At 42.7% G+C, this 25744-nt stretch overlaps 2 protein-coding genes and 2 long non-coding RNA genes across 8 annotated transcripts; 2 read left to right on the top strand and 2 right to left on the bottom strand.

Moving 5' to 3' along the window:
- Window positions 1-535: 535 nt before the first annotated feature.
- On the bottom strand, window positions 536-10825 carry ARL6IP5 (ARF like GTPase 6 interacting protein 5). Its single transcript, XM_080606476.1, has 3 exons — window positions 10548-10825; window positions 2631-2848; window positions 536-2294 (listed from the first exon to the last, which is right to left on the bottom strand). Exons 1-3 carry the CDS (start codon window positions 10721-10723, stop codon window positions 2122-2124), a joined length of 567 nt encoding a protein of 188 aa, XP_080462602.1. The 5' UTR covers window positions 10724-10825; the 3' UTR covers window positions 536-2121.
- Window positions 2905-6273, bottom strand: LOC308200566. Its single transcript, XR_013955698.1, has 2 exons — window positions 6180-6273; window positions 2905-5522 (listed from the first exon to the last, which is right to left on the bottom strand). It is a non-coding gene; the product is annotated as an uncharacterized lncRNA (long non-coding RNA).
- Window positions 6200-10579, top strand: LOC308200563. Its single transcript, XR_013955696.1, has 2 exons — window positions 6200-7246; window positions 9150-10579. It is a non-coding gene; the product is annotated as an uncharacterized lncRNA (long non-coding RNA).
- Window positions 10826-11258: 433 nt separating the features above from the next.
- On the top strand, window positions 11259-25573 carry UBA3 (ubiquitin like modifier activating enzyme 3). 5 transcript variants are annotated; one of them, XM_080606466.1, is made up of 19 exons: window positions 11259-11295; window positions 11647-11737; window positions 12118-12159; window positions 14892-15012; window positions 15933-16013; window positions 17976-18058; window positions 18576-18656; window positions 19310-19353; window positions 19637-19701; window positions 20396-20551; window positions 20679-20781; window positions 21121-21234; window positions 22686-22739; window positions 23209-23245; window positions 23326-23407; window positions 24044-24144; window positions 24263-24326; window positions 24428-24482; window positions 24945-25573. In XM_080606466.1, exons 1-19 carry the CDS (start codon window positions 11274-11276, stop codon window positions 25031-25033), a joined length of 1485 nt encoding a protein of 494 aa, XP_080462592.1. In that variant the 5' UTR covers window positions 11259-11273; the 3' UTR covers window positions 25034-25573. The 5 variants fall into 5 exon arrangements, with proteins under 5 accessions (XP_080462592.1, XP_080462595.1, XP_080462594.1 ...); XM_080606469.1 differs by lacking the exons at window positions 11259-11295; window positions 11647-11737 and adding an exon at window positions 11861-11991; XM_080606467.1 differs by lacking the exons at window positions 11259-11295; window positions 11647-11737 and adding an exon at window positions 11865-11980.
- Window positions 25574-25744: the final 171 nt, after the last annotated feature.

Here is a 25744-nt window from a genome sequence, read left to right on the forward strand (position 1 = left end):
GTTACATCAGGACTTGCGGTCCTGCTCTGATATGTGTTCCCCCACTGCACAGGCTCCTAAGGGATTGCAGGAGGGAGGCAGCCGGATTCAGAGACCCCAGAACTCATCCGACTGCAGCGGAGCTGCCTTCCCAGCGCTGCTCAGGGCACAGCTCTGAGTAATTGTAGAAGCAGGCAGAAATCCCTCCCAGGTAATTAGAAGAAACGTAAAATTGCTATTAAGATGAATTATATAAGAGACAAGCAAACGAAATGCAAACGAACGCTTACATATTTCACTTCTGCAGACTAGCAAGGATGAGCAAGGCTGCGCCGTTGCTGCAGTTCACACGCAGCTCCCTCGTGCCTCAGCAACATTAATACTGAGGCAGAGCAATCAACCCCAGCCATTCGTCACCAGCACAGGCTCACGGCACCAGCTGTAGGGTGACACCAGAGCTCCCACTACCACCCTGGGGAGGTCACCAGACGTGGGAACAACCACAAGCCTAAGTTCAGAGTCACGCTTCCCAACCTGAAATAAATGCACTCAGCAGTCACCATTAGAGTTTATTTTTCTTCGTAAGTGTGCAGTTGTTTAAAATTCTACAGTAATGATGAAGTCATAGGCTACTACCTTTAAGTGTGGAAACAGTTTTCAAAAACAAAGACCATGCGCTACAAGTGAGGAACAGGCCATCGACTCTTCAGCTGGAATTATTTTCAATAAATACTGATCACTTTAACACGTAAATGGAATGACATGTTCAGATTTCTACACAGCTCACTATGAAAACAGCATGGTAAGTTACATAAAAGCTTCAACTTCAAGGATGTTTGCTCGATTATTTAATTACTTTATTAGAAAAAGAGAAATGCAAGAATACTCAAAATGGAGTGTCACCTGGACAACTTTTTCCCCCTTATATTTTGTAAGCTCCTATTAGCAAGACAATTCCATCAGAGCTGGCAGTTTGGTTAAAATACATATAAAAGAATCCCACACACCACTTTAAGGAGTTGTTACAGGCAAGTATCTTGATGAATTTGGAATGGGTCTTCAATAATTGTATCCTGACATTTATTGCTTTTATTTGTAAACCTGAAATCCAGTTTATTCCTTTGAAGAGTGTTAGGACTAGAGTGAGTGAGATGCATGTTTTACTTGTATCTTTGCATTCTGGTTAAGAAGAAAAAGAACCACGCACAAAAACACACATCCACCTTCATCTACAAAACAGCCTATACAGAATAAAGCAGAACAAGGTAAGTCCTAAAGTAGCAGTGTTTAAAAACATCAGCAGGGGTAGAAACCTAGCTCGTCTAGCTTATCCACAAGCTTTTTTCCTCCCATGCTTGGCCATAGTTCAGGTGTTACGTGAGGAAGTTCTGGCTCTCCTGCAGAGAAGAGCAGTTTCAGGGGGTAACAGAATCAGGATTTCAGGAAAAACAAAGGTGTGTTTTACTGGAACTGAGAGGCACAGTGCCACACATATTCTCCATGCTTAGATTTATTTTGACTGTTTCCCAGCTACCAAAGGAGGAATGTGAGGTGAGGACAGGAACCCATATTGGTTACAAGTATTGCACAGTTTTTACTGCTTGCCAGTTAAGCTAGCAGCCTGATCTCAATACAGACCCCGGGAGTTTAGAGGATTTCGAGGGGTTTATAGGATTCAAGAGTACGTATGTTCGACAGATTCCAGCTCACCTTGAACACTGCCAGCCTGAAGGTGCTACACCCCAAACCAAACTGGCTAGACAGCCATCTTGTAGAACTGAGATGAAAGGGGTGTCACTCTTACTAACAAATGTGCTACAAGACAGTTTGTCTGAGGGACTGCATTCCAGAGGTTTCCATCTCTTCCCCTTCTGGCCCCCAGAAGAAGAGACAAGCAAACACGTTTAAGTTGGGATGTATTTCTGTAAACACCAAAACATTTTGCTATACAATAGAAAAAAGTTACTCTTCTTATATTCTTAGAGGAGCCCTGAATACCTTGGAATACCTGTATCCTGCAACTATTAATCTGTATGTACCACATGTGCATTTCTTGTATTGTACACAAACTGAAAGCAAGCTCGAACAATAGTAAATAGCAATTACACTCCTGCAACAGGTAAATCACCACGTTGCAGTTGCTTACTCCTTTGCTTTCGATATGTAGTCAGCCAGTTTGTTGATACTATCCTCCTGCTGTTCTAGGGCATCCAGTATGATGCCCATCGGGGTCTTCTTCAAACCTATTCCTTCCATTTTGTTCTCCAGCTTGTTCTTTATGTTCCGGAGCCTCAGCGAAGCATGGACAAACATCACTGCATAACAGAAACACGCTTATTAATTGGTCATGCCCAATGAAAGCATAGTTCTTGCAGTGTCCATCTTAAGACACACCCCAAAGCCGTGACATCACTGGCAGACGATGTCTAAATGACTGTTTAAGTAACTGCAAATACCCATTTAATAATAACAACACTGAAAATAGCTTGTACTGTTTTGTGTCCCCTTCTCCCCACCCCCGATTTTATTTTGGGACAATTTAAATAAAGACATTTAAAGCCACGAGCCACTTTAGACTTTGCAGGTTTATTTGAGAACGCTCAGTTCAGCCCCCCCTCACCCTCAGCTCGGAGAATAGCAGAAATACTTACAGAGGAGAGGAAGAGTGATCCCGAACATGAACACCATGACGTCTCCCAGATAGGAGATCAAGAAGTAGCTCGACAGCATAATGACTATTACAAACGTGGTTGGGTACTGCTTCTTCATCCTGCGGAGTATGTCCTTGTTGTGCGACACCCACACAAACCCCATGAACACCAGGACCACCACAGTACCGCCAATAAGCATATTCAGGGGACTCAGAAATCTGGAAAAAAAAAAGAGGGGAAAAAAGGAAAAAAAGAATGAAGCATCCTGTTTGAGAGCCTTCAGGACTTGTGCCCACAGAGCACACATCCAGCTTGCTGTTAACTTTGTTGCTGGGCAGGTAAGGCGTTAAGAAGTCAGCTGGTCTTGCAAAACCTTCATCAACCTCTGTTTTTTTTTTTTTTTTTTTACAGAGAAGCTAATAACACAAGTGCAACCGAGCAAACAACCCTTAGCCATGAATTAGCATATGTAGATGGTCTTTGTGTTCTCTTCCTGAGCATAGCTGAGGATAATGAGAGTGTCTGCAGCATCTCCTTACTTTTTGCACATGGTGTTCATGTCAAAACTAGTGCTTGGACATAACCTAATGGCAATTCACTATGCCAAGAAGGGAATGAATGCCATTCTCTGCCCAGCTACCCAGATTGCCTATTTTCTCAAGACAAAGCACTTGTTATAGCCAAACTACATCAGGTCTTTGAGAATACCCTAATATTGATACAAACTGTTACACTAATTCCCTTGCCAAGCAAACATGAGAGTCTGAGGTAACTTTATACTAAACTGAAGACAGGTTGTGTGGGTGGGTGGCAGGGAAGGAAGGTTTTCCCCAGCGGGTATTACTCCAGAGAATACAGAATTAAACCAAGTGTTGGAGCCTAGGCTTTCAACCCATCATTTCTGTCTGTAATTTACACCTCACTATTCTGCTTACGTATTTCTGAATAAACTCCCTTAATGGCTTATACCCAACTGAGACGATTTCATGAACCTCCAGAGGAGCTTACCACCACCAGCACAACGGATGGAAGCCCCGTCCCAGGCAGACGTGCCCAAGAGTCAGAAGGAACCGGAGCATGGGATGAGGGTCTCGCAGAAGGAAGCGCCAGGCCTGGCACAGGGGCTGCTGCCGAGGTTTGTGTTGTGTTATTGCTACCAGTTACCAAGCAAGCCAAGCCACTGAGTGGCTCAGCTTTGGACTATAAACAGCAAGCCCCTTTTTTGGACCAGGGTGAGACCATCACCTGCTCAAACCACTTTTCCAAGTATTTAAAGGTTGCTTTGTCCTCAGCTTTCGCCGATGGCTTTGCCCAGCATGTTTCTGTATTTGCACAAGAGCCAGGCTAGGTTTCACTTCTCTAGCAGTAAGCTGCGTGATTTCAGGTGCACTCTGATTTACTCCCTCGTACGTGCACAGACCGCACTGCACAGCAACTGAGCGCTCTGAGCTGCTACAACTGACAGCAGCATAGCGCTGTCCTGATAAAGCCCCAGGCAGGAAGGATTTCATCCTGTACTCTTTGCAGTCTGCCTATCCCAAAGCTCCTGGGCGCACTGACTCACCGCTCCACCCCGCTGCTGAGGAGGATGCTCTGGTTTGTGGTCTGTGCTTCACATCCGGCACAAGCAGAAGAAATCTCTCGCTGGTCTGCCAACACCGTACCTGCAGTGCCAGAGAGCATTTCCCCAGAGAAGGAAGAACCCCCCCAGGAGTTACTTCAGATCACAGCCTGGCTACAGTTCTGTAAGTCAATTGTGCCAACAGGAGAGAGGACAACTGGATGGAAAGAGATTAAAATTCAGACTGGTTCCCCACCTGCTTCTGCTACTCATGCTGAAGAGCCGGCATGGCTTTTTGGAAACGGTGATAGGGCAGACCTGCTTCTTGCATCTGAGTCACTCTCTGCAGCCAGCCAGATTATATTTAGCTCTGAATTGTCAATCCTAAATTTCCAGACTGGAAAAAGTGAGCAGTACTGCTCTGGAAAGAAATTGGTTTCATCTGCGTTCCCTTGTAGCCGGAGAAGGAGGGCGGCTCACGCCCAGACCACACCAGTGCCCTGTTTAGGCACACGCTGCCGGACAGAGCAGATTTTGAAAGCAGAACTCACCTCCACATCACAACTGGCGTAGAGCAGAAATGGCCGAACTTACTCGGATGGCTCACAGCAACCATTTGTTTTGCTCCCAAAAAATCTACTGACAAGCTAATGCTGGAAGGAGCAAAAGGCTAGGCAGGGCTCCACGCTACCCGGTGTCTGGTAAATGCTCGCAGAGCTTTATCTTCCCTACCCTTCCCTTCGCTCTTTACAACTTCAGAAATGGGTGGTGAAGAGCAAACCCTCCATGATTATAAGGAAAAGATCAAAGATTCCCCTGCTCTATGCTTCTTTCTGGTATTACACAGGTTCTGTATTACTGACTGGCTGTAAGGGAAGTGGGGAAAAAAAACCAACACAACAAAAACACATTCAAAAGATCCCATTTTCCTGGGGAAAGTTAATTGAATTACATGTTTTCTCAAGTGGGCTGCATTCCAACGCGTACAAGGAAACAGGGAACATAAGTATCAAATGAAGTCATTCAGAGCCGCAGGAAAACAGATGGGGATAGCAGTTGCCACTAAAAACTGGTATTCAGCTTATCAGCCATGTGTCCGCAGACTTGGATACTGCTGATTACAGTGCTGGATAAGGTGTCACACGCCAAGCTTCCCTTTACTGCTTGAATCCCCCACAGCATAATTCACAGTGCTACCTAAAATTCTCCAAGAAGTTCATATATAGGCACTTCTGCTCCAGCAACAGCATTTTTCAGGGAGGCAGATCCCCACTATCCCGTTTCACTCAGAGCTGCTGGCACGCTCCTCTCACTACCACAATAGCTTAAGACTAAAAAGGAAAAAACAGAGGCACGTTATTTTAGAACATGTATCCGGGGAAAAAGAAAACTGCCTAACAGCCCTGGAAGTCACCTTAGAGCTGAACCACCAGCACGGATATTGGCCTTATTTATACACAGACCAGAACACGATACGCCAAATTCATGGTCAGGCAAGAAGGCTGGAAGTCTTTCAAAGCTGCTGAGACAAGGTAGGTGCCCAGCCTTTAAGCATGTTACAAGATACTTTCTAAATATAAGTCCCTTTAGGAGGGATTTGTAAGGCCTCTCAAATACTTAAAAATGTAATGCACGGAACTGTTAGCATGTCAGTGTTGTGGCAACTTGAATTTGAATTTGGGTTGCTCAGATGACTTGGGGAAGATGCACTCTTTTGGGGCTAGGGGAAAAAAAAAAAAAAACGAAAAAAAAACCTGCTCGTTCTGACTGCCCTGAAAGGAGTCAGTATGGCAGGACTGAACATTTGGTGGTGCAGTCAGCCTACAGTTCAGAGCCCCAACAGGATGCTCTACTGCACTGCTCTCTGCAGTAGACAAGATACAGCCCTGGGAGGATGCTGCAGCCTCTGACACTGCTGGGACAAACCGGCAAAGAAAAGCTGTCATCTAGATTTAGCACCAGGAGCATCTCAAGGCAACAGCAAGTACCTGAGGTTGTGTTCCTCTTGCCCTTCAGAGACCAGGCGGGCCACCACATCTGCCTCAATGCAAACTAAAAAGATGGGGGGAAAGAAAAGAATAAATAAAAGAAACTTGCTGTCTGCTCCCCGGGGCAGGGACACAGGCACTGCCCTGTGCCAAGGGCGGCCGTGGGACACGTTGTGTTCGTCCAAGTGGTATCAGGAGACAGCACAGGTGCCACCAGCTGGGGCTGCAATGGTGTGGGAGGAAGTACTGGTAACTGTACACCTACTTCTCAAAGCAACAACAAAGCAAAACAAAACAAAAAAAAATAGATAAAAAACCCCACATCTTAAAATTGCATTCATATTTCTAGACTCTGTGCTACATCTGTCACAAAGCAGGTTAGATTCCCACAGAGCTGCAGGAAGTCCAACGAGCCCTGCTTTCAGGGACTTACGCTACCCGGTCTTGCTGGGTTACTTCACACCCGCAGGCTGCTGCACAGCCCCCTAGCAGGAGAGCTGACCACCTGCTTGGAGAATTTACAGCTCCAGAGTAGGGAAAAAGAGGAGCGTAAGACTCATCCTCTGAGCACAGCAGCACGAGCCCAGAAGTAGGACAGGCCACATAAAAAGAGAAAGCAAGCAAGCTCCTTCCTTGAGTCATCTCCCCTTCAGATGGCTGTCTCAGGGTGATTATTCAGCAGCTGCTGGCACATCTGTTTCTTCTGCACATGAGCAGGCAAGTCTGAGCAAAGGCGCTGAGCTGGACACTTCCGATCGTTGGGAACAATGCCTTTTTACTGAGAGCAGCACAGCTGGGTCATTACAGCACAGAAACATGAAAACTCCCTTTTAGGAGGGCTCGTGCCTCATCACCTTCCAAGCGAGGGACAGGTGAGCGCAGTTATCTGCTTCCTTCCTCGTTCGTGCTCATTCAAACACGGCTACAAGAGACAGCAGGTTCTGCTTCTCCCCTCTCCCCATTTCTAGCTGCAGTGAGGTCACATAGCTGCACGGAGAGGTAGCACCTACAAGGACGAACGGCGTGCTGTCCTCTGACGTGTCACCAACACGTCTGGTCACCACCAGGTGAGAGCCCGCAGCAGGCACGGGTTTAGCAATGCTTCTGTACTCGCTGCTTCTCGCTTACGTCGCTTTCAGAACAGGAGTAGAGTCCTTTCTGCAGAATTGCCAGATCTTTATGAAATTATGTAGCGTTGTTATGCAACGTACGTTTTAGAGCTGCGTGTGTTGTGCACTGTTCCTAATCTTTCATCAGGCATTAGACACTAAGCACTTTGCTGCTCTGGAGGCTGTTCTGGCAAGGGAATTACCCCCATGCCAGCTAAGGCCGTGGTCTGGGGTGGAATGAAATTAAAAAAAGAAAAAGACACCCACACTCCTTCAGTGCTAGGGGTTGTACAGATGGCCGGTAGACGCGTTAGAGATAAATGGGCAAAGGAAACCTACATCGAACTTCAAGCTGCAGGGAAAAAATTATGCCAAAGGACAATGAAGACTCTGAGTTGTAGCATTCTGAAATGCATTACGCTTCTTAATGCTATCACTTAGACACTAGGTTTTGGCAAGTACAAGGCAACAAAAACCTAAAAGAAATAACCTTGATTTAAGTCGTTAGTTTGAACAGCAAGACAGAGAAGCCTTGTCAGAGTAGCTGAAAGCCCGGACAAATGGCACTTATTCGGCAGAAGGATTGTTTGGGGGAGAGCTGCAGGCTGCTGTGGGAGGCACTGCTCTTAATGAATATCTGTAGAGCACTCGCTGTAACAGGGCCCTGGCTCAGAGCAAAAAGGGCAGTCATCGTCCAGGTCCTATGCAACTCGGAGAGGGGCACAGTTTGATTTAGCAATGATCTTGGTTTTTATCAGCAGCAGAGTTCCAGGAAAGAAATAAAAAAAAGAGCACACTAGTCCGGATTGACTCATAAAGGAGTTTGCAGGGCAAGGAGTAAGGGGAAGAGGAACTGTTGCTGCCACCAGCCTGTATGAGTAGAGTGGCATTCATTCAATACTTTCCGTTTCTTGTTCACAGATTTAATAGTTTCTGCTTAGAATAAGCAGAAATAATAGTTTTCTGCTGGGGGCTGAAAGCAAAACTTAGCTGCGAAGCGCAGAAATCATTTACATGTAACAGTAGCCATCAGAAGGCAAAGGGAGGGGAAGAGGCAGGGCAATGATGCAGCAGAGATCATTATGATTCCACTGCACTCACAGTAAGGTTATTCCATACCTTGCAGAGAGATGGAGATAGTGAAAGGTTGCAGAGGTCGATGTTGTTGTACAGGAGGCTGTAAATTAAGCCATGGCAAAAAACTCTGCACTTGCGCTATCAAGAAAGCCCTAGGCTACGACTTCCATCTCAGCCCAGCATTACCACAGCTACCAAGCTACTACAACAGTCAAAAATATCTTTGTATCACCTGCCTGTCTGTATAATTAGATGGTTTAAGAACAGGTAGAGTTGGTCATGGGATAAGTTTAGTTGTGATCACAAAGACCACTGCACGAGCAGTTTCAGTAATCCTGCCCCTGGGCCTGTATACAGTCCTGGAGTTCCTAAAAAGCCACGATTAATCACTTATCGCTCAGGAATTCCTGCCCATTACAGAATGAAGCGCAAGGCCACAGCTTAGTCATCAATGTAAATTTAATCAGGAGAACTTTCTTTGCCTTTCTCCCAAAGCTGCAGTCTGGCCAAGTGAAAAATCTTTTATTAAAAAGAAACGGGTAGCTTTTCTTTATTGACGGGTTAGCCTGTCCCCTTTAGTCTCCTGTCCTTCTTTAGTGTTAGAAGAATCAGGTTTGTCATATAACAAAGGCTCCAAGATGCACAATAAAAAAAAAAATCACTCCAGGTGTTTCTTGTCCACAAATTTCAGCTCAGCAGGTCTCTGCTCAATATGAAGATATCAGAATTGCAGTTCTGGTATTAATCTCTATTTTGTTCAGCTCCATTCTTCCTCCTCCCCCAGCCCCAGCAAACCAGTAGGAAGCAACTGGGAGATACATCACCATCCTTGATCTGATAAGAAGGGATCAGAGTGCAAAAGGAGGAAGGAATTTAGGAGGCAGAGTAAAGTTGCTGCTGTTCCAGCCCTCCAGCCAGGGATAAAGAAGCTATTTACGTTTTTTTTTCCCCACTTTCTTGGGGAGAAGAGTTTTCCCCCTGCCTTCCACGGCTCCTTTGATTTATCTAACTGGCTGCAGCACTGCACTGGTAAACAATGGCAGATGAACACAGAAGTTTAGCCCGAGGTGGGCAAGAGTCTGGAATTCTCTTTTTACTGGTCTAATAATCCCCTGAATTGACTACAACATATCTCCACCGAAATTAAGAAGAAAGTCTACAGCATTATGCCAAGCTGTTACACAGAAGAAGAAGCAGCGGGGTTCTCAGCCCCTCCTGTCACAGGCCCACGCTCCCTGCAGCCCGGAGACTCTTCACTGACTCAGATGCTGGGTCAAGAGCTTCAGATGCAGAACAAGAATGGATTTAGGGGAGGAATTTAAGCCTCTGCAATATATAAGATAAGATATACTTCTGCCAAAACCACTTCGGCCTAGTGGCCAGGCAACCCTCCAATTTAAGCATTTGAGCATTGTTTGTCGAGGAGTGTTGGAAATGTATTCCGGTTTCTATATTAAAAGCTTAATCATCACAGCCTCTGCTGCAACTCGTGATGAAGAGCTTTCTGGTCTCAGAGCACTACTTAACCACCAGTCACAGGCCTATATTCAAGGGGTGGTTAGGAGGTTATTTCCCAACTCCCCTTAGGGATGCCGGGCTGGACAAGAACAGGGTCCTGCCTTGAAGGTCTCAGTCTTGCCCCAAAACGAAAGAGATGGGCATCCTACTTATTTTAGATCAAGGGCTTTCCAGTATGCACTAGCTCAGAAATAAGAGTGGCCTGTTCTGCCTGCTGGACATAAGCTCAAAACTATACCAGCAAGCAGAATTCATCCTTTTTAATTCAAAGCGAAGTTTATCTCAGCTGCACGGCGGCACCGGGCAGGTTTAGCCAGGCAGTGCCGATCGCTGCGGAGGCCGCGCTGACATCCAGCACCGGCCCATGGCTGCTCCCTGCCACCCCAAAAGCAGCCAGGCGCTCCTGCGGAAGGTGCTGAGCGGTCTGCGGAGGGGGGAAATAAAAGGGAGCTCCTCGAGTCGCTACACAGCCACAGGAAGAGTTAAAAAAAAATAAATAAATCACAAACCCTAGCCAGCAAGCAAACCCAAATCAAACCCGCCGCCTCACCCAGCCCGGGGGGGCTGCCCCGGGGCTCAGCGACCCCGGTCCCAGGTCCCCGATCCGTGACCCCCCGTCCCCGATCCCGGACCCCCGATCCCCGGTCCCCGCCCGCGCACCGACCCCACGATGGCGACGACGGCGGCGGCCACCATCAGGTAGTTGGTCTGGTAGTAGAGCAGGTTGCTGACCACGCGGTTGTTCCATTTCGAGATGTCCTTGAAGTCGGGCCGGGCGAAGCGGTCCGAGCCGGGGAAGAAATCGTCCCAGGCCCGCAGCGGCGCCACCTGCACCTCCATGGCCGCCGCCGCCGCCGCCGCGCAGGCCTGAGGGAGCCGCGGCACCGCCCCGGGGCGGCTCCGGGACCGCGGGGGGAGCTCGCCCGGCCCTGGCGCTGCCCGGCCCCGCTGCTGCCCGGCCCCGGCTCCGGGAAGGGGCCAAGGAGGAGGCAGCGAGGCTCGGGGAGCAGCCCCCTCAGCCGCGGCTCCTCGGAAGTCTGTCAGGACGCTCCGCCGCCCCTGGTGATGCGCTGGGTTCTTTGTTTATGAGATGAAACGAGGGTGAAACGCACACGGCCAGTCCAGCTCGCACCCAGTGAAACGGAGGGGATGCTGATGTGGATGACCCAGCCCGCGGGGCAGCGGTGTGGTTGTGTCCTGAATCCCCCCACCAAGGAGGCTGGTGTCAGCAGCCGTAGTGATTCTGACTGCACTGATTTGTACTGAAATATTGGTTTTACGGTCTGTCTGCACTTCGTTGTCCGTGGCTCCAGCACGCATTCTGTGCCGGTGTCCCACAGGACGCTGGGTGTGCCTTGTCACCGCGCTGGGCAGTGAAGTCCTGCTCCTGATGGAGACCAGCAATGAACCAGGTGTGACTGTAACACCTGAGATCCGCAGCAGCCTCTCAAATCTCTGTCTACAGAGTGTTTGGCTTCTCAGAATTGAATTCAGGAGCCCAAGGCCAGAACTGCCACCCTTATGGGCCCTGATCCATTGCTCCCCATCCCTGAGCTACGCAGCCATTTCTTGTGGGGGCTCTGGGGAGTGATGATGGCTGCACGGTGTTCCCTGAGGACAGCCGGAGAACACGTCCGGGCTGCCTCCTGCCCGGGCAACGCTGGGAAGAGGACAAAAATCCTTGAAACCATAGCAGGGGGAGCCGCCTGGCGGGGACACAACTGATGCTAACTCCATCTTTGCGTTCGCTTTTGGTCCTACAGCACAACCACCCCACACGCTCCTTCAGGACGCGGCACCCGGCGGGGAGCAGCAGCGGCTGGTGCAGGGGGAGCCCTGGCCAAATATTATGGGGTGCGTGAGGGGCCCCGGCACTGACGGGGCTGCCACCCACAAGGTCTAGGGGCAGTGGCCCAGCGACATGGCGGGGGGCGCTGTCCCCGTCTCCCTGCGCCCCGCCGAGCCGCTCTATCCCCCCCCAGCCCCGCGTCCCGCTCTGGCGGAGCGGCGCCCGTAGAGGCGGCGCCATGGCCGCGGCCCGGCGGGGCGCGGGGCAGTGTGGGAAGGAGAGGGAAATATGGCGGATGGTGAGGAACCGTAAGTGCCCTGTATGTGCGCGCTCGGCCGCCCCTTCCCCGCGCCTCCCGGGGACGGGCGGGCCCTGGGGTCCCCTCTCCCTCCTCCCCGGTGCGTGTAGCGCGATACTGACCCTTCTTTTATTCTCTCTCTTTTAGGGAGAAGAAAAGAAGGAGGCTAGAGGAGCTGCTGGCCGATGGGTTAGTGCGGGGCTGCGGGCGCCCGGCCCGGGGCAGGGCAGGGGAAGGCAGCGCTTGCTGAGGGGCGGCCGGCAGGGGAGGGCGAGGGGCGCTGCCGGGGGGGGCTCAGGACAGGCTGTAGGGGAAGGGGAAGGCGACAGGGCGCTTGAACGGCGAGGCCTGGGGAGAGGAACGTCCCGGGAGGGGACCGAGGGGCTCACCCGCACCGGGGGGCTGGGGGCCCGCAGCTTGGCATGGGGGAAGGCTGGTGTGCTGGGGAGCTTGGGGACAGGAGCCGGGGAGCTGCGCTGCTGGCCGGGGAGCCGGGGAGGGCCGCTAGGCTAGAAGCAGCGGGCTCGATTTTGGCCGCAAATTAAAAATTCAGGCTGCGGAACCCTTGCCTCTGCTTCTTAAAAGCCTAAATTCCACGCGTCCTTCTTAACAGCCTTGGAAAGCTGACGTGCAGAAATCTTTAACCTCATCTGCTTCCATCCCTTAACCGTTCCCTTCCGTCTCCTCGTGGCCCTCACCCCAGAGATGGCAGAGCTGACCCCGGCGGCGGCCTGGCAGGCCCTGCATGCGTGTGGCGGTGCCAGGGTCACGGCCGGCCCTGGGCATGTTGGGCTGGGGGGTGCATGCCAAGCCCCCCACAGAGCATGGGGTGTGTGAAGGTGGCAGGAGAAAGGCTGGGCCTAAAGCAACCTAAGGACTGTGGCGCTCTGATATCTTAAAACAAGATTTAAAATTACTCGGTGAAATAGATGAGGATTGGGTTAAAAATCTAATAACGCGAACACTGGGTTGTGCTGTAACAACACATAAACAAACCCCTAAAAACAATCGGTCTCTGAAGTTAAACATAAAATTTCGGGTTGTGTCAGTGATGTTTTTCAGATCTCCACAATGTCCAACCCTCTAAAAAATCAGACTAGTATATTCACAAAAGTGAAGCTCAATCTGACCATTATATCACTAGAAAGGAAAATACACGTCTGAACAGAAAAAAAGTACAGCTGTTTAGTACCTGTTTGTATGGGCTGTATTTAAAAATGTCCTTAATGTCACCAAGCATTGTTTCTGGAACAAACTAAAACCAATATAATCCACAGAAGGAATTACTATGTTTTACATTGACGCCATATTATTTGCAGAAGTGAGTGTTTAATACATATCCTGAAAGCTGGTGTAAGATAGATGAGTTCAGGGTTCAGTGCAGAAGTGTTACGTTTATTCACAGCTTCCTAAAACTATTTCGATGTAAGTTGTGAAATTTGGAGGAGGTAGAAAGTCAGAGGTCAAAAGGTCCTCTATGATCTTACTTCTTTTTAGTACTTATTTAGCTGTTAATTCAGTAAGTTAACTTACGTAAAACCAACAGTTAAACCAGAATGAGTTCAGTCAGCAACCAAAATATAGGCAGATTATGATGTATTTATTCTTGCGCTTCAGTGAAGTTTTTCCCTGTTACTGGGATTCTTTTGCAAAATGTAGACCTACAAGGTAAAGTCGCTACAGACGTAACTGTTTTGTCCATCTTCTGAATTCTGTGAGGACCAAGGATTTCACTTTCTAGATGATGTCACTACATTTTCATTTTATTTTGAGATGAGATACAAGGAAGTAATAAATCCTAAACATTACTCAACAACCGTTATTGATACAAGCGTTCTTCATATTTCTTCATAGGAGGAAGCAAATAACGCTTCTTATCAATGATGACACGACCTTTCCTAGTTAAGATTTTCAAAGCTCTTTATAACAAGCTTAGTTTTGTATTAACACAGAACATAATCATTCATATTCATGAACGACTCATGAGTGGAGCTTGTACTTAAAAAAGGGAAGCGTGCTGTGCTATGGAAAGGTTTCTTTTGTGTAGGAGGAGATCTTACATTAGAAAATTACTTAAGTGAGCTGATTTCAAACTATTCCAGTAAGTCTTTTTAACAGTTTAATTTTATAGTTATATACTATTAAAAGTGACCTGCAAAGGGGAAAAAGGGTAGTGGAGTGTTTCATGTAAAATTCTGTCTCTAGAATTAAGAAGAAAATAACTGCAAGCTTACTTTTTTTCAAGTCAGATTGCCACTATTAACAAGCTCGGGAAGTGGTTGGAAAAGTGGGGTGTTATAAATTCTGTAGTACTGATCGAGGGCGAAGATCATCCAAGATTCATACTTTTAATTTAACAGTTGTTTAAATAAATACTATGGAGACTCAGAAGAGACAATGTTGGGCTGTGTTACTGTTCCTTATTCGGTGCCTCACAGTTGCAGCAACATTGATAATTCTAAATACGATTTGTGAGCTTTCTTAAAAAGTTTCAAAAATAAAAGAATACGAGACTTTGATGAAAAAACAACACCCTCAAAACCTAAAGGGACTTCTTTTTTGTGTCCTCTTTAACTATGGGGGAAATAAAGGTACAAAATGTACACCTTTTTTTTTCTCACTTCAGGTCAACTTTTACTAGTAACAGCTAGATCAGAGTGATTTATTGAAATGCCTGCCTATTTTTTTTTATTATTTTTCTTCTCTACATGTTTATATTATTGCCTTCTGGTTCCATAAATAAAACCCACTCATGCAAGTGTCCATGTGCATAAATTATACGCATACATGAATATGCAGATACATTTGCATGAATGGTCGGTATTTTAGGTACTTTTAACGTATACAAAGAAAAAAAGTGCATTTAGAGGTGTGGCTTTTTCTCTACGATTTTGCAGCTGAATTTACTATGTTCTGTGCAGAATGGCTGTTGATGGTGGGTGTGGGGACTCTGGAGACTGGGAAGGTCGCTGGAACCATGTAAAGAAGTTCCTCGAGCGATCTGGACCATTCACACATCCTGATTTCGAGCCAGGCACTCAAGTGAGAAACACTTACTTTAAATAAAAAAATCTGTAGTTTGTGTTGGCAACTAATGTAAACAGCTTCGTTAATTGACCACCAGCGGTGTACGAATACTAAAACTGCATGAAGACCATTTATTTGAATCAGTTGAACAGTGTGATTCTAAAAGAATGTATTGTATTCTTTTTGTAAGTTTTTATTTCAAAATTGTACGTGGTCAACTACAAGCTTGCTGTCATATGTAGAAATACATATAATATATAGCACAACATAAGAATTACACTGTCTTGGAGTTCCATATGAAAAATAACAGTATTTGTCTCTCAATTTTTAAGTAATTTGATACAGTAAATCATTTCTTGTATTTAAAGAAGGAATTAAGCTTAGTATGAATTCGTGCAGAATTGGGAAAGATAATATTGGGAAAGAGCTTGCAGTTGAATGTAATATTAATGTTCCATTAGTTACTAGTTTGAGTTTAAGTCTAGTAGAACAGCTCACAGAAACCAGTTATCTAGTTAAAACTCTCGATTCTTGGCCAGCAATGTTTTCTGTCTGGTTACATTTATTATATATAAGCAAACTTTTTGGAAGAAAAATCTTAAACTGAACCTTTTGCTTAAACTGAATAATAGTGGTAAGGGTGGACCTTGCTTTTTTTATGGCCAAATTAATACAAGGAGAATATGGACATCAAAATGGGCTGCCTTTTCTGTAAATTGGTATGTAGGAATCACGTGAACACAACAACCGATTAAAGTCCGATACGTAATTACTCCTGCAAGCGCAAAGTGTTTTATTGATCCAAGTTGTTTTATGTGAAGCTTACTAGGCACTGAATATGTTTGATAACGCAGTTGTACTACTTAGGAAACAAAGGACAAATCATACTTTTTTCTATTTAGTCTATTAATTTTTTTGTTTTATATTTTCCACAGGCTCTTGAATTTTTGTTAAGCACATGTAAAGTACTAGTTATTGGAGCAGGAGGATTAGGATGCGAACTCCTGAAAAACCTGGTAATTACTCAGTTTTCATCCTTTGTTTATTAAAATCTTTTTTCCTTGAGGAAGTTATCTTTATTTTTTGCTAATATGACATTTCTTATTGTATATAACAAATCAGGTATAAAGTACATAACTACAGAGACAAATACTTAGCTAGTGAGCTTGAAAGGTGGTAATCTAATGCAGGCCTTTCTTTTTTTTTTTTTAGCTATCTAAAAGCTTGTCGTGAGGAACAGCACGGTGCTGCTTACGAAGCGTAGACAAAGGTTCACTTGCAGCCTTAAATTAGGCCTAATGTTGGGAATTTTCCCTCATGAGATCAAGGGAAATTAACTGCACTAAGAACAAATCATACTCTTAAGGATATAAAGAAGTGTTGCTTGGAATACAGTAACTAAAACGTATCTTTCCAGATGCGAGATAATATTTTAAAATGAAGTAGTGAGCTAGTAAAAAGCGTAGTATTAGTAGTTAAAGCGGAATTTATTTTCAGTTCTCTTTACATGTTTGGATGAATTCAAAGTGAGGTTGGAATTGCTGGAATTATGTTCTTTCAAAGTGAGACTAGCAGAGCCAATCTTACTCTGTCTATGGTGACCTTCATGCCGCTGGAATCCGTCTGGCGTGCCTCAGTACTGGCGCTGAGGTTTTCCAGTTCCTCAAGATCAATAAGCCTGAGCTTGTCTCCAGAGCTGCATCTCTATTGCTGAATCCGGTCTATGTAATGGAAGCTTTATTGCATCAGACCAACATGTGCTGTCCTGTATGGAAATGGCTAAGGAGAAATAGAAGTGGAAGACCAGGGAAAATACACTACAGATTTACTATAGCTTACTTGGTACAGCATTAGATTATAATGGATTCCCTCACTATGTGCTCTGAGAAGCAATTTTCAAGTGTTTAAAATGCAGCCACGGGATTGTGTGCTGTCAGACGTTTACCCAATAAATGTATGAGTTTAATTTTCTTATTATTGTGGTTTTTATCCTCAGAACCTCTCTTATTTGTCATAGTGTATCACTGTTACCATCCTATTTGAGTTCATCAGTTTAGACTAAAACTGTACCTTTCCATGCTTCTATTCAATAATAATTTCTGTCCTTACGGATTCCATGGAAAATGTGTGGATTGATATAATAATTTATTATGAAATACAATTTTTCTTTAATCTATACCAGCGTTTTTATGTTAGTACACTTTACTACAGAATTTGTGTACTGGTATTTCACTGGTCCACAGATTATCTCCAAGCTTGAGGTGCTTAATAAATCAACAGCCTCATCAGGGATTCTAGATCAATTAATGTAGGGGTTTTGGAGTTCCAGCACTTGGGAATAATCTTGTTCTGGTTACTGCTCTGTTACTGCTCTGCATAAGCAAGGTTTTACTTGAAGAGACTGTGACAACTCCAAGGCAGTTTTCTTTATTTGAAAATTTAGTGCTGGTGAATTTAACCCCTGCCTTGGGCTAGTGTATTGTGTTTATTGGGATGTAACAAACTAAATCTGTTGATAGCTCATTGAGAAGAAGGATTGGTGTGAGATAAGGGATTTCACAAATCTGCTGCGTGCCCGGTTCCCATCTTTCAAAAAGATTTTATTTCCTCAGATTCTACAGTTTTTTTCTGATAGACACTTTTGATTTACTCCACTTGTGAGGGAATGTTGCAAATTCCCCTTATAGATGAACCTGCTGTTGATGGAAGTATGTTATGGTTAGGTAGGGTAAAACAATATTACATTCAGTAGAACATTATCTTTGACCATTGAAATGTTACTAATTCCATCTGTCTAAATATCAGCATTAGCAACCCAGCATTTTAACAAAGAAAGCCAATATGCCTGTCTGCACAAGGAACAAAGAACTAATATGTTTGTTCCTTCAAAGGTTGCCTCTTTGCCATTTGGAATGAATCTTGGAGCACTGAAAGCATTTTGTTTCCTCTTAAGTGAAGTTGACACTCTCTTTTCACAGGCACTGTCTGGTTTCAGACAGATCCATGTTATTGACATGGACACTATAGATGTTTCTAATCTTAACCGACAGTTTCTGTTTCGGTAAGTGATTTTTTCATGATTTAACTTTTTAAGTACCTAAACAATATATATGTTTATGATCATTATTTTGTTTGAACAAAATGTCATTAAAGGTTTCTGAACTTCCACATTGCAATAGTACTTGCAGTTAACTAAATATTACGTGTTTCCTTCTTTTTTTGAAAACTGTGGTGTCAGTTTCATTGTGAAGAAAATTAACATACATTCCTTACCATTCAGATACAATCAATGAGAAAGGGAGTAAGTGACGCCAAAGTATATTGCATGCGGATTGAGATACCAATTTCTCTGGTACCCTTTTCATCCAAGCAAATTGAAAATTTTTTTTTTTTTGTTGCTGGACTCTGGGGCTCTCACATCAGATGTTTTACAGGAATGCGTTAATATTATCCATATCAGTAAATTGTCTTACAGTAGTAATAAGTCACTTAATTCAGTATCTGCAAGACATAGACCCTCAAAAGATTGAATGTTACTAGGGTATTGCATTTGAAATTACTTCGCTTTTTTTTTCCAGACCAAAGGATGTTGGGCGACCAAAAGCAGAAGTTGCAGCAGAATTCCTGAACAGTCGCATCCCCAACTGTGCTGTTGTACCGTATCCTTTCATGGTGAAGTAGCCCCAAAATAGCCCCAAACACTTCAAAAAAACTAGAAAACTGTAGGTGGTAAGAGTATCTAAAATATTTTGCTGCAGTCCTCTTTTTCCATACAATAAAGAACACATACATTCTGCTGATGGTTGTGAATTCATAGAGAGGCATTAGCGTAGAGAAAATATGCATGGAAAAACAAGCCTAAGTTTTAAGAAACTATTTTGTATCTTTCCACTGAGTCTTTTTATTCAAATTAGATATTCTAATTTTCATGGGAATGTTAGAATTACAAGTTTATTCACCAGGGCGTTTTGAGCATGTACTGGTAAGACATTAATTTATAAATACAGAGCAGCACTGCTGATAGAGAACTCTGTGAGAGCCTCTATCCTCTGTGAGAGCCTTTCTATTCCCAAATAGTTTTGTCTGCTGAGCTTTCTCCTGCGTGTGACTATGACATTGTGTCCCTTGTTTGTTTTACCAGTTGCTACAGCTTGTTGGAAATTTTGAATCTTCCAATCACTTAATTTTAAAAGAAAGCCTCATGTAAAATGGTTGTGATAAATTATATAATGTTTTGGCTTTAGGTTAGGAAATGGAAGACAGTAAACTCAACTGTATTATAAGTATATTCCTTTATTGTGCTTACGTTCAGATATTTTAAAAAGATTCAAGACATGGATGAAAGCTTTTATCGACGTAAGTGGTATTTGGTTGCGTGCCAAACAACTGCAGTTGTTGCTGCTTGCTGCTTTTCCTGCTAGCTAGACTGCAGGCTATTTTAGGCTTCTACAGCGTACTAAATGTATATTGGTGACAGAGTTAACAAATAGACAAAACTTAAATGTGTCTGTCTTTTACGTGACCTAGGGCAGATGATTGAACTTTGGTCAGTTCCTCTGGAAAAGTTATGGACGGAATACAGTGGTTGTTTTGAAAAGTGTGGATTAGTATATTCAAATAACACTTCTTTCCCTCCTAGAGTTTCATATTATTGTTTGTGGGCTGGACTCTATAATTGCAAGAAGATGGATAAATGGCATGCTGGTAAAGTCTTCAATCTTTTTAAAGGCTGGTTATTGCTTGAGTATATATTACTAAAATTGATTAGCTTTGTGCATTAAAATAAAATAAGGGCTGTTGAAACTCACGGCCTTCTGTACCTATTTCTACTTTATTGTTATTGTGAAAAGGATAAAGTGCGTGCTCTCCCACATGCCTTTTTCTTGAGGAGTGTTAGTCAATGTTTGTGCAGTGCCCTGCAGGGGTAATTTCAAAGTTAGGGTACGTTTCTTGGTGTCCTGTGCAGTCAGTCAGGTTTTGAAAGTCATAAGAATGCAAGTTCTGCAGCTTCTCCGGATGCTCTCATGAATGTTTTGTTCATTAGCTAAGCAGTACTTGCATTTCTGAAACCTGTAAATGTTGTCTTTTGGAGCCCCGCTGCTACAAAGTAATAGAATACTGGTGATAGAACTAAGTTCTTTCATCATTGATAATTTGTTTAAAAAATAATTATTATGGTTTACTATATGGAAATAAGAACATTTATTGTATGTGTGTGTGGAGGGGTTGAAGATGGTAGATAAGTCTTGTACACGGACAAATAAGCAGTGTTTTATAAACTGTGGACCCTTAAAATAGCCAGTATTTTAACTAGTCAGTTTTACAGTGCACCATTAAGAATAAGATCTTTAGGACTGTTTTCCAACAACTTGTAAAAACAAACACTTTTATTCGTTAGATGTCATTTTTACGTTATGAAGACGGTGTACTGGATCCAAGTTCCATCATACCTTTAATAGATGGAGGGACAGAAGGTTTCAAAGGAAATGCTCGTGTGATTATTCCCGGTATGACAGCATGTGTTGAATGCACACTTGAACTTTATCCACCACAGGTAATTTCCATTGATGTTTTCATTTCGTTTATATTCCTCTTGCTGGTTTGCTTGTTTCTTTTCCCAGCACTATGTATAATGTATTCAATCCTTTTTCCTGTTTTTCTCCTTGTTCCCAACCACTCAGGTCAATTTCCCCATGTGTACTATTGCATCTATGCCCAGGCTACCAGAGCATTGTATTGAGTATGTCAGGATATTGCAGTGGCCGAAGGAGCAACCTTTTGGAGGTAACTATTATATTGCATCAGTGCTAAAGTAATATTTATCATTGTAACTAATTTGTTTTGAGTTAGGCATACACACCTACAATCCAACCTTCTAATCATACGTGACGCATTTGTCCTATTGAAACTGAGCCTCCTCTTAGACAGTGAGAGATATAAAATGTTAGAACTTATGATATTTTTAGAACCTATATTTTGATGTTTAAAGTTTCAAAGTGTCAGGTTTTAATAATTAAATGAGGTACTGATTTTTCCACAAATAAAGAGAATGTTTTTAGGCCAAAATAATGCTGCATTTCTGAAGAGGTCTCACAACTGTAACTTGTTTGTAAATTGCTGTAGAAGGTGTTGCTTTGGATGGAGATGACCCTGAACATATACAGTGGATTTACCAGAAGTCTTTAGAAAGAGCATCACAATTTAATATTAAAGGTGTTACATACAGACTCACCCAAGGTAAGTGTATGGCATTTTGCTGAGTTTGTGGTGGTTGCAATTAGCCTGGATTGGCATTCTTTGTGTTTATTGTGACTAAGCTGGCAGCTCTGATGGGAAAGAAATAGTTCTTGTTTCCCTTACTGTCTTAAAACAAAAACAAGCAGCATGTTTCCTGTGCCAGCACAAATATTTTATGATGAATCAGATGTTTAGGTATTCATGATGAATCAGAGGAACTTACCTGGGACAAAACTGAACATTCTTTTTGCCTTTTTATTTTTAACCTGGAGCAGCTCCAGGGTTTGCATTACACTGTGACCACTTCTGCTGTGTCAAAAAGTAGGAACAAAAGAACATGATTGCCTCTTTTAGCAACAGTTTATGCCAGTTTATGCTGCTTAAAACTGTATCATCTGTTCTTTACTGCTGGGTAAGCCTCTGTTCACATAAAAGTGCAGAAGGCTGCTGCTCATGTAATCAGCTTCTTAACTAAATAGAAAAGTGGAGAATCTCATACAGAATCTCCAGAATTTGTAGTAACTTGTATATCTTTGTTGACCTTTAGTACAGAGAATGGATTTGAAATGTTGGGCTTGAAGTGCCACACTTGAACCTCAGTGTGCCTTTCTGTCCTAGAAGGGTGAACTGACTCCTTGAGTATCTTTGTCAGATTCCACCTATTGTATTGCAGATATTTCTTCTTGCAGCAGCTTATATTGGTTTATTAAGTAGTAGGTTTTTGGCAAAGATAAGTGTGAACCCCAGTTCTGAAATATAATTACATACATGGGAATAGCTGCACAGCTTTCAGCATTTGAAGGTAACTTCAGTATAAAGTACACAGCAGAAAGAAGGCAAAGATTGACGTTTTTACGCATGTTTTCTCAGGTATGAAGGGACATAGTAAGGCTGAACTGAGAAGCCAAAAGAACTTCAAACTTCTTAGGAATTTGTTGTTTTTTTGGCCATCCTGAAAAAAAGCAAACCTCTGTTTTGGTTGTACAGAGTAGTATGCATAGGAAAGCTTGCTTTCTATTGGTCTGTGTTCTGTGCTGTTTGACTGGATGTGCTCAGTAAGAAGACTTGGATGAAAGTGCCGATACAGTTCGGCAAGTCTGTGCTTTCACAAGGAATACCAAAACCAAGTTTCTTTGCTTTATTTATTTCCCCAACTAACTACCAATAGAACTGAATTTTAAACTAATATTAAAAAATACTTTAAATTTTTAGAATGTGTTCACTAGTTCTCTTAGTGTGATACCTTCTTTTCTTCAACATGCATTATCCATTCCTAAAATACAAGAACGCCAACATACTTGAGCAGCGTGCCATTATACCTTATTGCTACAGAAATTCTAGAAAGTGCTTAAAGTACCTTTGGGTATACCCTTCTGTAATTATTCTAGCTAAAAGTAATGTTTCAGTATGTTTTTTTGGAAAAGATGAAGATGTATGTTTTGTTTTTACAGGAGTTGTTAAACGAATTATTCCAGCAGTAGCTTCTACAAATGCAGTAATTGCAGGTATGTTGAAGGAAACGGAGTATTATTTCTTACTCATTTCACCTCTGCTTTATTGACTTTGGATTTTTGTGAGGTATCAGTTTGGAATAGAGAATTTGAGGAGGACAATATTATTTTTTAAATGGGTTAAATTTATTCTTACAGTTTATTTTTTATATTTTTTCCCATGGAGAAACTGCATGTGACTGTGTATGAATGTAAAACTCATGTATGATGGGGAGTGAGCAAAAGCATATGAGAGTGGGGAAAAAAATAATTGGAAAACACGATATATAAGCTTAACATAGTTTTAGATTAGTGCCAAATCTATGATGAACTACTTCTAGGTACCTTTAGGTGTTTAATTTTTCCTTTTGTTTTTTTTTTTTGGTCACTTCTTTGATACAATTTTATGCACTTAATATCTGCATGTTCTGAGATGAAGCTAGAAAGTGAAGGAGTTGTTTTTTGTTCTTTTTTGTCATTACAGCTGTTTGTGCCACCGAAGTTTTTAAAATAGCCACAAGGTACCTTGTTTCTTATTAATAATGTCCATGATTTCAAAGATAAGGACATTAACTAACACTAAATTTATTTGTCATTATAGTGCATACATTCCTCTTAACAATTATTTGGTGTTCAATGATGTGGATGGATTATACACGTACACATTTGAAGCTGAAAGAAAGGTTAGTGTCATTAAAGGCTTGCAGGGTTATTTCCTTGATTTTTATTGAATTTACTGTAGTTTGTGTGTTTCTGAAGTTCTAAAAGCAGAAATTACAGTGTTACTAGTCTGGTTCTCTTCCAGAGTATTATTTTTAGCTTGTAGGATTTTTTTTTACACTTATGTAGTTTTGGGGTGGTGGTTTGTCCACGTAGAGTAGGACAGCAGGACTGTTTGATTCTAGATCAACAGATGGGTGGTTTGACATCCTGACAGTGAAATGTTTTCTTCTACAAATCAGTTAAGCAAAAACTATTGCATAGTATATATAATGGCATATTTAATTTTTGTCCATTTAGCCAAAAATTCTTAATATTTGGAAACGTAGCTTCTGATATAGGCATGTTCTTCATACAGCTACTTCTGTGGTGCATGCTGACGCAACACTGGGTGCTAAACGGTTATGCTACCTGTGGAGGAAAACAGTAGTTTGACTTCCTTGAAAGTGAATCTTGAAGATTTCACCTGCTATACAGTAAACACAGTATACAGAGTAAAACAAAATCCTAAGAACACTCAGAAGCAAATCTTCTCAAAAAAAGGTTATGACAATTGTTTTGAAAGACATAACCCTGTCTCCTGTGCTGCTTTGTTGTAGGAGAACTGTCCGGCCTGCAGCCAGCTTCCCCAAAACATAGAGATTTCTCCATCAGCAAAATTACAGGAGATCTTGGATTACTTGACAAATAATGCTTCATTGTAAGTGTGCAACTATTCTGACTTATTTGCTAATTTTAGGTAGTTTAAGGTTTCAAAGATGTATTTTCTACTTGCATTTTTAGCTGATTGTCTTTTTTTTAATGTTTTATGTATATAGGCAAATGAAATCTCCTGCAATCACAGCAACCATGTATGGGGGGAATAAAACACTTTATTTACAGGTAATCTGAACCTGCTCAATTTTGCTTAATAATCTTACTTTGTTTAAATTTACTTGCCAGAGTTTGAAAGGAAGTGTTTTGGCTTTATTTTGTTGTTGCAGACGGTAGCGTCAATTGAAGAACGAACACGGCCAAATCTTTCCAAAACACTAAAAGGTAACGTGCAGTTTTCACATGGAGATTGCACATACCCTTCTAAATAGAAAGATGGTCATTCAGTGTCACCCCTCTGTATATATGGCATGTGTAGAGCTTTGTTTTGCACTATACAGTAGAATGTGCTTCATTACCCTTTTCACATGCAGTATGCCTTTCTTGGGTTGTTCTGGAATGAATTTTCAAATTGCTTAAATGTGAAGTGTGGAAAGTTGTCATCTGGTGAAGAAAAACTTTGTGAGAAAACAAGCTGATAATTTAGGTAGATTAAATGTACTTCAGTAGTGGTTTATGTATTTCTTGAGGAGGTCTGTTAATTTCTCAGCTGAGTTAGATGAGCGTTAGTTTAGATAGTGAGCTGTTTACAGCTTTATTTCATCATATTTATAGTTTGAATGGCATTCATAACTTTTTTTTTTTAAACGTGGGTTTGCTGTACGTAAACTTTTCTTTCTGTTTCAGAACTGGGGCTTGTGGATGGCCAGGAACTTGCAGTTGCTGATGTGACTACACCACAGACTATGTTGTTCAAACTTCACTTTATCACTTAATTTACGAATATGTAAAGTGCTTATACAGCAAGAGAAATCTGTACCCACCTTGTAAAACAAACGTACTCTGTGGATGTTAAATTAACCAGAAATGTTCATGTTAGTGCTAGCATCGTTGAAGGTTAAGTAATGCAAATGAATCACCGTATTTTGGAATTGTACGTAGAAGCCAATATTTGGTGGATAATATTGTACAAATACTTACTAGTGTACAGAACACTGATGTATAGGAATACACTTTTTTGCAGTTTTTGTTGTCAAAACATTAATAATACTATCAGACACATGGAAATTTTAGGGTGGCCAAAAGTCTTGTCTTTTTAAATTTGAATGTGTATGCATATACATACATGCAATGAGACCTAAAAGGAACCACAGCGATCTGGATTTAAATCATAGCACTCCTGTATGCTTGCCGAGTCACCTTAAAAGCAAGAAAGAGCAATAGATTAACGTGGGCAGTTTCCTCTTATTTGATATTGATCTGATCAATTGTATGTAAGTTATTAAGTATGGAAGAGCTCACTTTGTTTGCAAGGAAACTCAGAAGGATGAAACGAACAACTGTACAGGAAAATAGTGATATGCGCATTTGCAGTCACCAAACAGCTGCTGCATACAGTGTTGCAGACTTATGTTCAACTATCATTGGTGCTGTTAAGGTATTTATTAATAAAATAATAATAAAAAAAGACTTCTTAGTTTGTGGTT

This window comes from Anser brachyrhynchus, assembly GCF_964034855.1.
Source record: "Anser brachyrhynchus genome assembly, chromosome: 10".
NCBI classification, from domain to species: domain Eukaryota; kingdom Metazoa; phylum Chordata; class Aves; order Anseriformes; family Anatidae; genus Anser; species Anser brachyrhynchus.

Bases quoted from the DNA above. Each gene is read 5' to 3' on its own strand.
- UBA3 (XM_080606466.1), top strand. From the start codon at position 11,274: ATGGAGACCAGCAATGAACCAG. The intron at 18,059-18,575 runs GTAAGTGATTTT...TTTTTTTTCCAG, and splicing joins AACCGACAGTTTCTGTTTCG to ACCAAAGGATGTTGGGCGAC. The intron at 18,657-19,309 runs GTATCCTTTCAT...GCTTACGTTCAG, and splicing joins CCCAACTGTGCTGTTGTACC to ATATTTTAAAAAGATTCAAG.
- ARL6IP5 (XM_080606476.1), bottom strand. From the start codon at position 10,723: ATGGAGGTGCAGGTGGCGCCGCTGCGGGCCTGGGACGATTTCTTCCCC. The intron at 2,849-10,547 runs GTCGGTGCGCGG...TTTTTTTTCCAG, and splicing joins GCCGTCGTCGCCATCGTGGG to ATTTCTGAGTCCCCTGAATA. The intron at 2,295-2,630 runs GTAAGTATTTCT...TCTGTTATGCAG, and splicing joins GATCACTCTTCCTCTCCTCT to TGATGTTTGTCCATGCTTCG.